This window comes from Ipomoea nil, unplaced genomic scaffold, assembly GCF_001879475.1.
Source record: "Ipomoea nil cultivar Tokyo-kokei standard unplaced genomic scaffold, Asagao_1.1 scaffold0268, whole genome shotgun sequence".
In the NCBI taxonomy this organism is placed as follows: domain Eukaryota; kingdom Viridiplantae; phylum Streptophyta; class Magnoliopsida; order Solanales; family Convolvulaceae; genus Ipomoea; species Ipomoea nil.
In genome coordinates, this window is record NW_017616696.1 from 1,555,133 (window position 1) to 1,568,993 (window position 13,861).

A 13,861-nucleotide genomic window follows, 5' to 3' on the forward strand; every position below is an offset into this window, starting at 1 on the left:
TTTGCAACAGATAATAATATTTTTTTTGAATTTCACTCCACTTTCTTTGTTGTGAAGGATATTGTCACCAAGGCAGTTCTGTTTCGGGGTGAGAGTTCTGGTGGTCTTTATCTGTTGCCTATTTCCAGTTCGTCTCCGTCTGCTTTCTTGTCTGCACGTGCTTCAACTTCCATTTGGCATAGTCGCCTTGGGCATCCGCATGAGCGTGTGCAGCGTCACATTTTACTTTCTTGTTTGGTTAGTCAGTCTAATACTGATAGTATTTCTCATTCTTTATGTACTGCGTGTCAAAGGGGTAAATCTGCGCGTTTGAGTCGTCCAGTTCGCATGTGCTTGATTTGATATACACTTATATTTGGTGCCCCACTACGTTGCTATCTCATTCTAGTTATCCTTATCTTGTGCTTTTTGTTGATGATTATTCGCGCTATTCCTGGTATTATCCTTTGTGGAAGACTGAGGTTGTCACAAAATTTTAATTTAAAAATACTTAAGTATTCATTAATTCTCAATGATATTTAAATTCAAAGAGTTAATTCCAGCAATGGTCCTCCGACTATTGCGATTTTTCAAAATTGGTCCTCGACTTTTAATTTGGACGAAAAAGACACTTGACTTTGTAATTTGTTCCAGCAAAGGTCCTTCTGTTATCCATCCATCTCTTAACCGTTAGTTTAAGGGGAAAAATAGTCTTTTTCATTAGTTATCTTCTTCTTCCTCATTTTAGACGCAGAGAAGCAATGCCTCACGAATTAGAAATAAGGAAGCCATGAAGACATTAAGTATACCTCACGAAGGTCTTCAGCAGGTCTTGTAGATGATAGTGAAAGGAAATCAATTTTGTTTTGAACTCCCCATGAGCTTATGGCCTTAAAAATAGTTAAACATATAAGTGTGATTCTCTGGTTGGCTTCAGAAAAGAAATACTCAATTTTCAATTCTTTGTACAAAGATCACCAAGTAAATTTCCCGAAAATTACTTATGTCTTCTAACATAACATCAGAGATATAAAAGATAAACATTCTCTGCAGTTGTCAAAAATTATTATTTCCTCTTTATCTTTATTAGGGAGATCAATATGAATTTGCGAAGCATGCAAGAGTGAACAATGAACCAGTCAAAGTTGCTGAGTTCTTTATTACACAAACCACATCCTCACCCTTCACTTCATCTACCTGTGAAAGAAATTAGACATAAACTCATTAAACTAGTGCTTCATATTAGATGGACAATGTGATGCAAGATAAAACTCCCCTCATAACTGCCAACTCTGAATCCTCCCTCAAATGAACCCTCCTACCGAGCTCTTTGTAGAGAAGGAAGCCGGAGAACTCAGCAGTGCAAGACCTCTCCAAGAACTCGACAAAGATACCGCGGAGAGGACCCTGAATCTTGTCGGCGGCTTCCTTGAACTCTTTGTTCCTCACGAAGTGGGTCTGGTTGTAGTCCGTCTTGAACTCTTAGAGCAGCGCCTCAAACTCGGAATTGTTCAGGTTCTTGTTGATCTCCGTGTTGAACAGCCTCTCCATCTTGTCAAAGTCTGTCGTATAGAACCTCGGCGTCAGCATCGTCTCCTTGATCCCCTTCTTCGATCCCTTGCTGCCGGTGGCCGCCACCTGCTGCGACGTGGTGGCGCTTGACATTCTCACGCTGAAGGGTGCCAGTTTCCGGATGCCACCCAGCCGCAAAGTGGCGCTGGCGCCAAACTTCAATATGGGCTTTACCAACGTCATTTTTGCTGCCATTTTTTCTTGGTAGAGTGTACTGTACCGTGGAGTTTGACAAGTGAGAATAAAGCTATGGCTATGGCTATGGCTGTGCGGAGAGGATATATAATTGGGTGAAAGTGATGGAATATCATCTCATCCAAAGAAATCCATTGAATATAATTGTAGAGGTAAGTTTTATCCTTCTAAACTCAAAGAGTAATACCGCAGTCCATGCTGAATTTTTTTTTTATCTTCCCTAAGGAAGAAGAAGCATTGTTTCTCTGCGTAAAAAATGAGGAAGAAGAAGCATAGCTAATGAAAAAACTATTTTGTCCTCTAAATTAACAGCCAAGAGATGGATAGATAACAGAAGGACCTTTGCAGGAACAAATTATAAAGTCAACTGTCTTTTTCTTCCAAATTAAAAGTCGAGGACCGATTTTGGAAAATTACAATAGTCGGAGGACCATTGCTGGAATTAACTCTAAATTCAAATAAGAATGTGAATATGTGATTATAAAATGTCAACACATCCAATATGTAAATACAATACAAGCACTCTTGCTACCTTATAATAATAATAATAATAATAATAATAATAATAACAATAACAACAACAACAAAAATAATAATAATAATATAATAATAATAATAATAATAATAATAATAATAATAATAATAATAACAACAACAACAACAATAACAACAACAACAATAATAATAATAACAATAATAATAATAATAATAATAATAATAATAATAATAATGATAATAATAATAATAACATTGTTGTTGTTGATATAAGAATCGGAGGTGAGGTGGGTAGTATTTCCATTACCCCCGGCCCCATTCCTCGAATTTTCCTCCCACCCCAATCCTGTTGTAATGGAGAACGGGAATCCTCATTAGGAACATGAAATTTGACATTCTAATTAATTGTGTCTAATTTAATACTTGGAACAATAGATATGTTATTTATTATCTTTCTATTATAATTTGTATCAATGCAAAAGGATGTGAAATTTGATTTGATATATTTATTATGTATTTTAAGAACGATTTTGTGCAACCCAAATTTGTGAATGCAAAGGGATATGAACTTTGATCTTTTATATTTATGTATTATGAGAAGGATTTTCTGCAACTCAAATTTATACCCAGGTTTTTATAAAAGAAATAGTCCGGACAACATCTTTTATTATTCATTGAATTGGAAAAAACAAAACAACATAAAACATATAGATGCATTACGCTAAGCTATTCCCAATATAATGCATCAATTTAAATAACAAACAAACACTTGAATTGCAGTTCACAAGAGAAGTTTGCAGAAACGACTTAAGGATTTTGTTGGGAGGTGCTGGGCCCTGGTCCCCCCTGAGTTGGGTCATTTTGATTACTGAAAGTCCAATTCCACGCAGGATTAAGATTGGGAATTTGCATACCCACCATGTCTTGATAGCTTTGCCCAGAAAACACATCTGCTAGAGCAACAACTGAAGGAGGAGCCAGAGTTGGGGAAACTCTTACCAACCTCAAATCACTTTCAGCGATATTCGTGTTTAAAACCCAACCAAGGTCGTTTAAATCTACGGAACTCAGATAATCAACTATCTGTTCTCCGCGAAAAATCTTATGCATCACTGCATTCATCTCTTTCTCCCTGTTATCTTGCTTCAATTTTAGAAGCTGAGTGCCCAACTTTTCAAGCCATTGCGCAACAAAGCTATCCTGGCTCATCATTCGTCGCGTTTGTTGCACGTCCGGCAACTGCATGAACCTAGCAATCAGCTCTTGAACCCTTTCAACAGTAGGCCATATCACTGGCCTCTGCTCAAACGAGCTATACATTATCATGGCAGCATCCGCACTACAAAGAACGGTTAGCTCATTAAGCTTTTTTACCAACCCTCTCTTTCTTTTCTGGTAGGAGGCTTTTCTTTTTGATTGATTCACAATATATGCCAATCTTAATCTCCTTCTTGCCATGATATTGATTGGAAATGAGAAAAGAGGAAGAAGCTAAGTGCTCAAGATTGATTTGTGGTTTTTTATTCTTTATCGATCTTGTGTGGGCTATTAAGCATGCTGAGATGATTATGATATTTATAGGGTCACATATATGAGGTAAATTGAATAAATTATTTTTTTTATAGTAATGTTACACCTGTCACGAATATTTTTTCCTAATATACTTTATTTGACTTATTATGGTTATTTTATTGGATTTTTACTATATAATGATTAATAGAATTATATTCTATATTTAGAGTGATGCAAAATATTCTCATTTTTAATTTACTTCTTAATATTATCATCTTGACGTGCAATTACTTATTTTAGTTTCATTTTTTTTTTATCACATGTGGTAGCTAGGTCAATTCTTGACAAATAATAAATATAAATATTTTAATGCAATGTGTAGTATATTTAAACATTAGAATATATTTTTGGAAGCTAAGAAAACATATTTATTTCTTTGATTAATTTCTTATGAGGGTTAGGCAATTCAATGGAAACAATGAAAATAAAGAATATTCGTTTAATGTTATTATCAACTTACTAAACCCAATAGGGTAGCTAAAGTGGTAAATGAGCTCTCTTTGTGGGGGAAAATTTAGGGATAATCGGGGTTTGATTCTCACAAGTGATGATTTTCTTTGGGCCAGCTTTTGTGCCTCTCGGAGCGAATAGGGTGGACCTGGACCGTTAAACAGACAGAGAAAGACCCGGACCACATTGTGGTTTACACCAAAAAAAATTTATCAACTTACTAAAAGAGTAGAACATATCACAAATGGAGATATTGATTTGTAAAATATGGAGAAGTATTGAATTGTAAAAAATTGTATAAATTTTTGACAAATGATTAGATTATATTTTTTACAGTAATGTTACACCATGTCACGAAATTTTTTTCCTAATATACATTATGTGACTTAATATGGTTATTTTATTGGATTTTACTATTTAAGGATTAAGGGAATTCTATATTAAGAGTGATGCATGCGATGTTCTCGTTTTAAATTTACTTCTTAATATCATCATCTTGACGTATAATTACTTATTTTTATTTTTTATAGTTGGTTATTAAATGTATTCCATTTTGTCACATGTGGTAGCTAGGTAAATTTTTTAAAAATAATAAATATAAATATTTTAAAGCAATGTTCGGATTTAAACATTAGAATATAAATTTGGAAGCTAAAAAACACATATTTATTTCTTTGATTAATTTCTTATGAGGTAGGGCAATTCAAGGGAAAGCATGAAAATAAAGAATATCCCTTTAATGTTATTATCTACTTACTAATAGTAGAGTAGAATATATCACAAAGGGAGATATTGAATTGTAATTGATTAAAATTATTAGTTTTTAAATTGTTGCTATTAGGTCAAATTGTCTTTAGTCATATGCATCGCTTTTTTAGTTATAGGCATGGGTAAATTTTGTTAGTGGAAGAATGTGCATGGAGATAGGTGATGAGATGAAAACTTGTAAGCTTATTTATAATTTTACATATTTTAATTTAAAAATTCTTTATGATATCATTCCCTTGACATCGACAAATCTACAAATTTAATAAGAGTCAATAAAGTTAGGTCATTAACGGGAACAAAAAAATGTTGATGTCATTGTTTGATGAAATGAATGGTTCTTATTATTTGATTTTAGTATTTATTTTAAAGATTTTCCTTATTTACCCTCTATTATATTATTTTTCTTCACTTTAATAACCTTGCATTCTATTAGTATAAACTTAAGTAATGAAATATACAGTTAACTATTTATTATTATTAACATACTCATTCATTTCTATAAGAAAGGTCTTAGGTTCGAACTTCATCTCAATCATACTTGGCATAATTGTTAAACATATACTACGAATATGTTGAAATGTATTAAAAATACAATATAAAATTTAACATAAACTTTGCTCAAATAATTGACCCGACTAAATACATGGTATTCAAAGTTGAGCATCAAATGTTATAAATCGTGAATCTTGAAAATCATTTTCCTGCATTTAAAAAAAAAAAACAAAAACAAAAACAACAACAACAACAACAACAAATTTAGGTTAAGTTTTTTTTACTTTTTGCGTTTAATTAATGTTCTTTTGAATATTTTGAACAATACTCAATATTTCAATTATGTTTTTGCATTATTGGAATGATTTAGATCATTATGGTATTAATATTTTTTGTATGTATTTCTATAATGGTACAATTTTATATTATTTTACAAATATTGTACTATTATTTTTTATCGGACAAAATTGTTCTTACATCATTATCAGATCTAACTACAAAGTATTTGATCAGAAATACTCTGTCGGTCCCTGTCCGGTGAGGACAGCGGGTTGCGGCTGAAATTCCGTTTATTTATTTTTTATTTTTTATTTTTTAATTTTTTAATTTTTTTAATTATTTTTAAAATTATTTTTTTAATAATTGGATTGGTAACCTGCAAAAAAAAAAAAAAAAAAAAAAACAGAAGCTAATTGAAAAAATTTAGCTGGTAAGTGTGGTTAATTAGCCTTTAGTTTAGTTCGTGGTGGGAATTGAGCACTTGGCAGTAGTAGATGGGCCTATTTGACACTTCTCCCTTTTTTTCTTTGGGCTGATTCAAAAGATCAGACTATTAGAGGGCAAATTATGCCCTGGACCCGTGTCCACAGTGAATTGTGGACACGGGCCCAAAGCGACGTCGTTTTTAAAAAATAAAACGCGTCATTTAGTTATATAAAAAAAACGCGCGCGTTTTGCCGTTAACGGCGTTATTATTATTTTTGGATTATGAATGTACAGTTATGCCGTTATGAATGTACAGTTATGCCGTTATGAATGTACAGTTATGCAATTATGAAATTATGAACACAGAGCTCTAACATTATGAACTTACAATTATGAACATATATAGTGATAAAATTATGACCATGGAGCTTTAAAATTGTGAATATAGAGCTTCGAAGATTATGAATGTACAGTTATGTAGTTATGAATCTACAGTTATGGAGTTATGAATCTACAGTTATGAGATTATGAATCTACAGTTATTGAATTATGAATGTACAGTTATTGATCGAATTATGAACAAAGAGCTCTAACATTATGAACTTACAATTATGAACATATAGTGATAAAATTATGAACATAGAGCTCTAAAATTGTGAACATAGAGCTTCGAAAATTATGAATGTACAATTATAGAGTTATGAATGTACAGTTATGGAGTTATGAATGTACAGTTATGGAGTTATGAATGTACAGTGATAGAGTTATGAACGTATAGTTATGGAGTTATGAATGTACAGTTATTAATAATATAGTAATAAAATTATGAATATATACTCCTATAACAAAGCGGCCTGAAATTTAAAAAAAAAAAAAAAAAAAAAAAAAAAAAAAAAAAAAAGGAGATAACAGTGCCTAACGGCACTGTTACCCGTGTCCAGCAAGCATGCTGGACACGGGTCCAACGCATAATGATTTGCTAAGTGCTTATTGTTAAACAAGGACATTGCGAGGTAGTTCTCACTTCAATTTGTTGTGTGATTTGAATACTCTTTTTGTCAACAAATCCCTCAAGTAGTTAATATGATTGGCTTTATTAATTATATTTTTTAAAATTTTTTCATGGTATTAATAAAATACTTGGTAAATAAATATATAGCATTATTTTTTTTTATAACTTTGATATTTAATTAAAAAATAGTGCACAAAAAAGATAATAGACAATATAGTGAATATAATCAATTGATGAATTTGAATGTAAAGAATTTTTACATTAGAGAAATATAAAGACAATATAACTAATAAAATTATTTCTCTTAATTAATTTATTGATAATGAATAATTTTTTTTAATAAAGACATTGTAGGGACAATGTAGCGAATATAATCAATTGATGAATTTGAATGTAAAGAATTTTTATATTGGAGAAAAATAAATACAATATAACTAATGAAATTATTTCTCTTATTTTTTTTTGAAAGTTACTGGCTCTATTACATTTTAGTATCTGTTCATATACTTTCTCAACCTACTGAAACACAAAGAACCAATAACGCCTCCACTGAGGCTTGAACTCATAATCTTCCAATTGGAAGTCCAACCCGGATACCATTAGACCACGTAGTCCTGGTTATTTCTCTTATTTAATTTATTGATAATGAATAATTTTTTTTTGAATAAAGACATTGTAGACACATAATTCTAAATTAAAGAAATGCATATGTATTATTTTTTGTTGTAGCTACTAAATCATTATTTAATTTAATAAGTGTAAAATACAGTACTAATTATGCCAACTTTGATTGGTATGGGGTTCGAACCTAAGACCTTTCTTATTGAAATCAACGAGTAAGTTAACGGTGAACTAGCAGAAATTAACGAAAAAAACAATATTTAACGGATAATCATATTCATTAACGATAAATTAGGAAATCTTAAGGAAAAAATAAAATCTGATCAATCTGAGCTATTCATTTGATTAAAAAATTTGACCGCCATTTTTTCTACCCATTATAGGCTTAACTCTCTTGGGCTCTTATTAGTATAGTAGATTTATTTCTTCATTCTGTCTTGTTTCTCCAATATCTCTCACTAAGATTTTCTATTCCTCCTTATTAGGACTCTACTACTGTATTTGTGTTATATTATGATTATATATTGTACATGTGTATTTATCATTACCTATTGTAACTATTCTACGGTTAATGAAACAGAAGTTCTACTCTGGTATCAGTCGTCTAGGTTTCCCTTTAATTTCTCTTTTTTTTTTCCCACAGTAATGGCAGCCAATTCTGTGTTAAGCCAATATGTGGCTAGAATGCTTTAGTTGTTACTTGTTCTATTTGTGCTCCTATAGACTAGTTATATTTGGTTACAACTTCTTACTATTTACACTCCTCCATGTACTATATATAGGTTGTAATTTACATCAATAAACTCACACTTAATTCCTTCACATGGTATCAAGAGCCATATTCCCCTATGGAGTTCTTTTTTTTTTTTTCTCTTCTCTTTCGCCATTCTTATATCCATGGCTACAACCACCACTGACATTGTCCACCTCAATGCTCCGTCTAATTTTCCTATCAAACTCACCCCCCTCAACTTTCCTGTCTGGAGACGCCAAGTTCAGTCCACCCTAATTGGCTTTAATCTCCTCGGATACATCGACGGTTCTGTCAAAGAGCCAGCAAAATTCAATGATACTGCACAAACAACTCCGAATCCAGCACATTTGACTTGGTATCACCAAGATCAGATAATTACCAGTGCTTTACTTGGGAGTTGTTCAGACACCATACAACCTCTTATAGCTTCCGCATCCACTGTGTGGTCAGAACTTGATGGGTTTTGTGGATGGTTCTACCGCTTGCCCGGCGGTGTTTCTTCCGTCCGCATCCGATGGCTCTTCCTCGCCGGCTGCTCCGTCCGTTAATCCGGCTTACGCTTTATGGGTTCAACAAGACCAGGCAATCGTGTCTATGTTGATCTTGTCGCTGTTTGAAGAAATGATGTATCTAGTGGTAGGTTGTACGACGTCTAAGAATATCTGGGATTCCCTTAAGCGTTCATTGGCTTCATCTTCTTGAGCAAGGGCAGCTGCAAACTCTACGTCAAGGTGATGCTTTGGTTGCAGACTACATCGGCCGTGCTTAGGTAATATTGGAAGAGTTAACACATGCTGGTCGGCCGGTTTCTGAGGATGAACAGAATTTGTATCTTTTTCGTGGACTTTAGTCACTCACTGCTTCTCTCTTAGTTTGAGGGACGTCGATCTCCTTGCAAGAGCTTGGTGATTTTTTGGTGGCTCATGAATTCATTAGTGCTAAGGATTTTTCCTCTCAAGTGTTGGCTGGTGGCCAGGCGCCGGCGACGTTGATGGCATAGCGAGGTGGTTCGGCTCACCGTGGTGGTTCTGGCTGTGTGCGAGGCGATAGTGGTTATTCTCGTGGTAGAGGCGGCCGGCACTCACATGGTGGAGTCGGTGGGAGTTGGCAATCTGGCAATTCATCTCGTGGGCGTGGCAGCAATACTCGGCAGGGACGTGGCAATTCTAGGCCAAAGTGTCAAATATGCAATGCATTTAGCCATATTGCAATTAATTGCTTTCTGCGATATTCCAGTATACTACAAGCCAATCTCGCGGTTCAGGATGGGTCTGGTTCGAGTGTTCCCTTAGACGTCTCAGGTATGGTTCCTAACACCGATGCTACTAATCATGCAACTCGTGATGCTGCTTTGTCAGTTTCGGAGGAGTATGTTGGTAATGATTCTCTGTGTGTTTGTGATGATAAGACATTATCTATTTCTAGTGTTGGTCATACATCATTTACTACTACTACTCGATCTTTTGCAATGTCTAATATTCTTCATATTCCGGGTTTATCTGCCACTTTATTGTCTGTTCAGCGTTTTGCAACATATAATAATATTTTCTTTGAATTTCACTCAACTTTCTTTGCTGTGAAGGATATTGTCACCAAGGCAGTTCTGTTTCGGGGTGAGAGTTCTGGTGGTCTTTATCTGTTGCCTATTTCCGGTTCGTCTCCGTCTGCTTTCCTGTCTGCATGTGCTTCAACTTCCATTTGGCATAGTCACCTTGGGCATCCGCATGAGCGTGTGCAGCGTCACATTTTACTTTCTTGTTTGGTTAGTCAGTCTAATACTGATAGTATTTCTCATTCTTTATGTACTGCGTGTCAAAGGGGTAAATCTGCGCGTTTGAGTCGTCCAGTTCACATGTGCTTGATTTGATATACACTTATATATATATATATATATATATATATATATATATATATATATATATATATATATATATATATATATATATTTTGAAATCAAACGAAAGGATATCATTAATAATTCAAAAAATGAGCAATACACGAGGGAGGGTTATCGAACCACGACCCTAGGACAGACGGGGAATCAGTTGCCCGAGCCAACACATGAGCGATCTGATTCGCTGACCTCTTGATATGGTGAACTCTGACGTTCCCAATATCAGTAGCAGTCTTCAAACATTGCTTTACAATGGTACCAACATAAGAAAAATTAATACAACTAGAATTAAAAGCAGTAGAGAAATTTAAACAATCAGTCTCTACTATTACATTATTGAAATTCAAACTCTTGAGCCACTTCAGAGCTCTTTCAACCGCGGTTGCTTCCGCTAAGAAAGGATCTTGTAGACACCCCAATTTTCCACCATGTGCTGCCATGAAGCGGCCTTCATAGTCGCGTATCACCGCACGGAAACCTGCATCATTTCCGAATAGGGCAGCATCTACGTTGCATGTGAACCATCCTTGAGGAGGTGGAAGCCAGTTCGCTGATTCTGTAGCACCCGTGTTGACAGCATGAGCAGTTGGCCTTATGTTTTGCCAGGTTTGTTGCAGTGCAGAGACTTGAGTTCGGAGGCTGTGTATAGTTTGATAAGTTGCCCTCCAAATCTGATCGTTTCTCGCTGTCCATAACGCCCAGAAAATCGACGCCGTGCGTATAGCCCTGTCCGAGGTGGTATCTCCCAGAGTCTCCTCCATTAATCCTTGTATCGAGCGCCCACGCAAAACATCAGCTTCCTCCCATACCTGCTGTGCAGTAGCATAATCGCATAATAAGTGCTCCATCGTCTCCAACGGATAACCACAAAAGGTGCAACCTCCACCAATCCATACTCTGCGTACCTTAAGAGTTTCCTTGACTGGTAGTATAGCCCTCGCGCAGCGCCATAGAAAATTCTTGACCTTGGGAGGGACCGGTAGTTTCCACAATTGTTGCCATTTTGTGAAACCTCCATTGGGTGTCGCCTCTTCCCTGTGTGCCGTGAGAATCTGGTACCCATGTCTTACCGTGTATACACCTCGAATGTCGTCTTTCCATCGCCATGAGTCTTGGTACTCAGTCGAGATCGGAGTTGCCAATATTCGTCCGATGTCGCTGTCTAGAAAAAGATCGCGCAGAATCTCCACATCCCACTCTCCTTGTGGCGTTAGAAGTCCACTGACCTTCGCTTCTCTTAAAGCATCTATACATGGGGTATGTAAAGTTGGGTTAGTCGGGTCCGAAAGCCACGGCCACCCCCAGATTGTGGAGTCTAAACCATTCCCAATACGCCTTGCCACGCCTAATTTAAGAAGAGGTTGACCGGCCAAGATGCTCCGCCATAAATAGCTCGGATTGTGTCCAAGCTGAGCGTCGAGGAAGTCGCAATGCGGGTAGTATTTTGCCTTCAACAAACGCGCAACTAGAGAATTGGGGTGAATTAACAACCGCCATCCCTTTTTCGCCAACAGAGCCAAGTTGAACTCCCGAAGTCGTTTGAATCCCAGGCCACCATGTTTTTTAGGGACTGCCAACCGTTTCCAACTCATCCAATGAATGCCAGAATTTCCAGCTCCGTTTCCGCCCCACCAGTACCGATTAAAAAGCTTTTCAATAGTAGAGCAAACCCGTTCAGGCAATAAAAAAACAGACATCGTGAAAATGGGTAAAGCCTGTGCTATACTTTTTAGCAGTACCTCTTTGCCTACTCTGGACAGAAGTTTCTGTTGCCATCCGCCAATACGCTCCCGAATCTTCTGCTCAATGAAATTGAAAGTCGCCATTCTGTTGCGCCCCAATGCCGAGGGTAATCCCAAATACCGGCCCAAGTCCGCGGTTTCTTGAACCCCCACGCACTCTGCCACTGTTTTTCGAATGGACTGGTCTGTATTGGTGCTGAACATGGCATTGGATTTCTCGTAGTTGATGATTTGCCCCGAGGCTGCAGTGTACATTTCTAAACAATCTTTAACTCGTTGGGCTTCCTCGGATGTAGCTTTGAAGAACAATAAGCTATCATCCGCGAAGAATAAATGCGATATAGACGGAGCACCCCGAGCTATTCTTATTCCATGGATGTCACCTTTCGCTTCAGCTTGCTGTAGCAAAATAGAGAGTCCCTCAGCGCACAAAATAAATAAGTACGGCGATAAAGGGTCTCCTTGTCGGATACCTCGGGTCGGAACTACCATTCCCGTCGAGTCCCCGTTTACCTGAATATTGTAAGCCACTGTCGTGACACACATCAAAAGCAACTCAATCCACCTATTTGCAAAACCCAGGGCCGTGAGCATTCCTTTTAAGATTCCCCACTCCATCCGGTCGTAGGCCTTGGCCATGTCGAGTTTGAGGGCTGTCCACCCCACCATTCCGCCGGATTTTCGTCTTAAATAGTGTCCTACCTCTCCTGCCACTATTATATTATCAGTTAGTAATCTATCCGGAACAAACGCGCTTTGAGACATAGAAACCACACTCTGCAAGACGTTTTTAAGTCTGTTAGCAAGTGTTTTGGCCAACACCTTGTATGCAACATTGCATAAAGCGATCGGCCGGAGATCGGAGACTTTTTCAGGTGTCTTCTTTTTAGGAATCAGGACTATATTAGACTCGTTGAGTCCTTGTGGCAGGCATCTGTTGGTTATACATGTCGTAATAAAGATAAACAAATCGTGACCCAATATGGGCCAGAAGTGTTGAAAGAAAGCGGGTGTCATACCATCTGGTCCAGGTGCTTTCTCCGGTGCCATTGAAAAGAGTGCAGCTTTCACCTCTGCCAGCGTGAAAGGCATCATAAGCGCAGCATTCATGTCCGCCGTTATGCGACCAGGTATGCGCCCAAAGATATCTATGTCAGCACTTGATGTCCGAAAATTGTCATTGTAGTACTGTATTATTTCGGCTTTCATCGTCTCTCCCTCAACCCAGCCTCCACTCCCGTTTTTAATCTGTTTCAAATGGTTACGTCTTCGGCGTGCTGAGGCAGATTTATGAAAATACTTAGTGTTCATGTCGCCGTGCTGTAACCACAGTTGTTTCGCTCGTTGCTTCCAGAATATCTCCTCTTGCCGCATTAGAGTCGTCAACTCCCCTTCGACCCTCAAATACTCATTTACAGTCTCTTGATCTCGAGCATCCCTGATAATTTCCAATCTGCTTCGAAGCTTTTTAGCCTGCGTTCCAAACTGATTATAATAATCCTTTCCCCATCGACTGAGCTGGCGACCACAAGTGGAAATACGTTGTTGAAAATCCTCGCCACTGGATTGCCGCCACGCCTGCTCCACAACCTTACCGCAACCTTCATCTA

The 13,861-nt window shown here is 36.8% G+C and overlaps 1 protein-coding gene across 1 annotated transcript; it reads right to left on the reverse strand.

The window, feature by feature from the left end:
* Positions 1–3,048: 3,048 nt before the first annotated feature.
* LOC109152363 (agamous-like MADS-box protein AGL80) lies at positions 3,049–3,699 on the reverse strand. The gene has a single exon (XM_019300013.1). The coding sequence runs from the start codon at positions 3,697–3,699 to the stop codon at positions 3,049–3,051; it is 651 nt and encodes a 216-aa protein (XP_019155558.1).
* Positions 3,700–13,861: the final 10,162 nt, after the last annotated feature.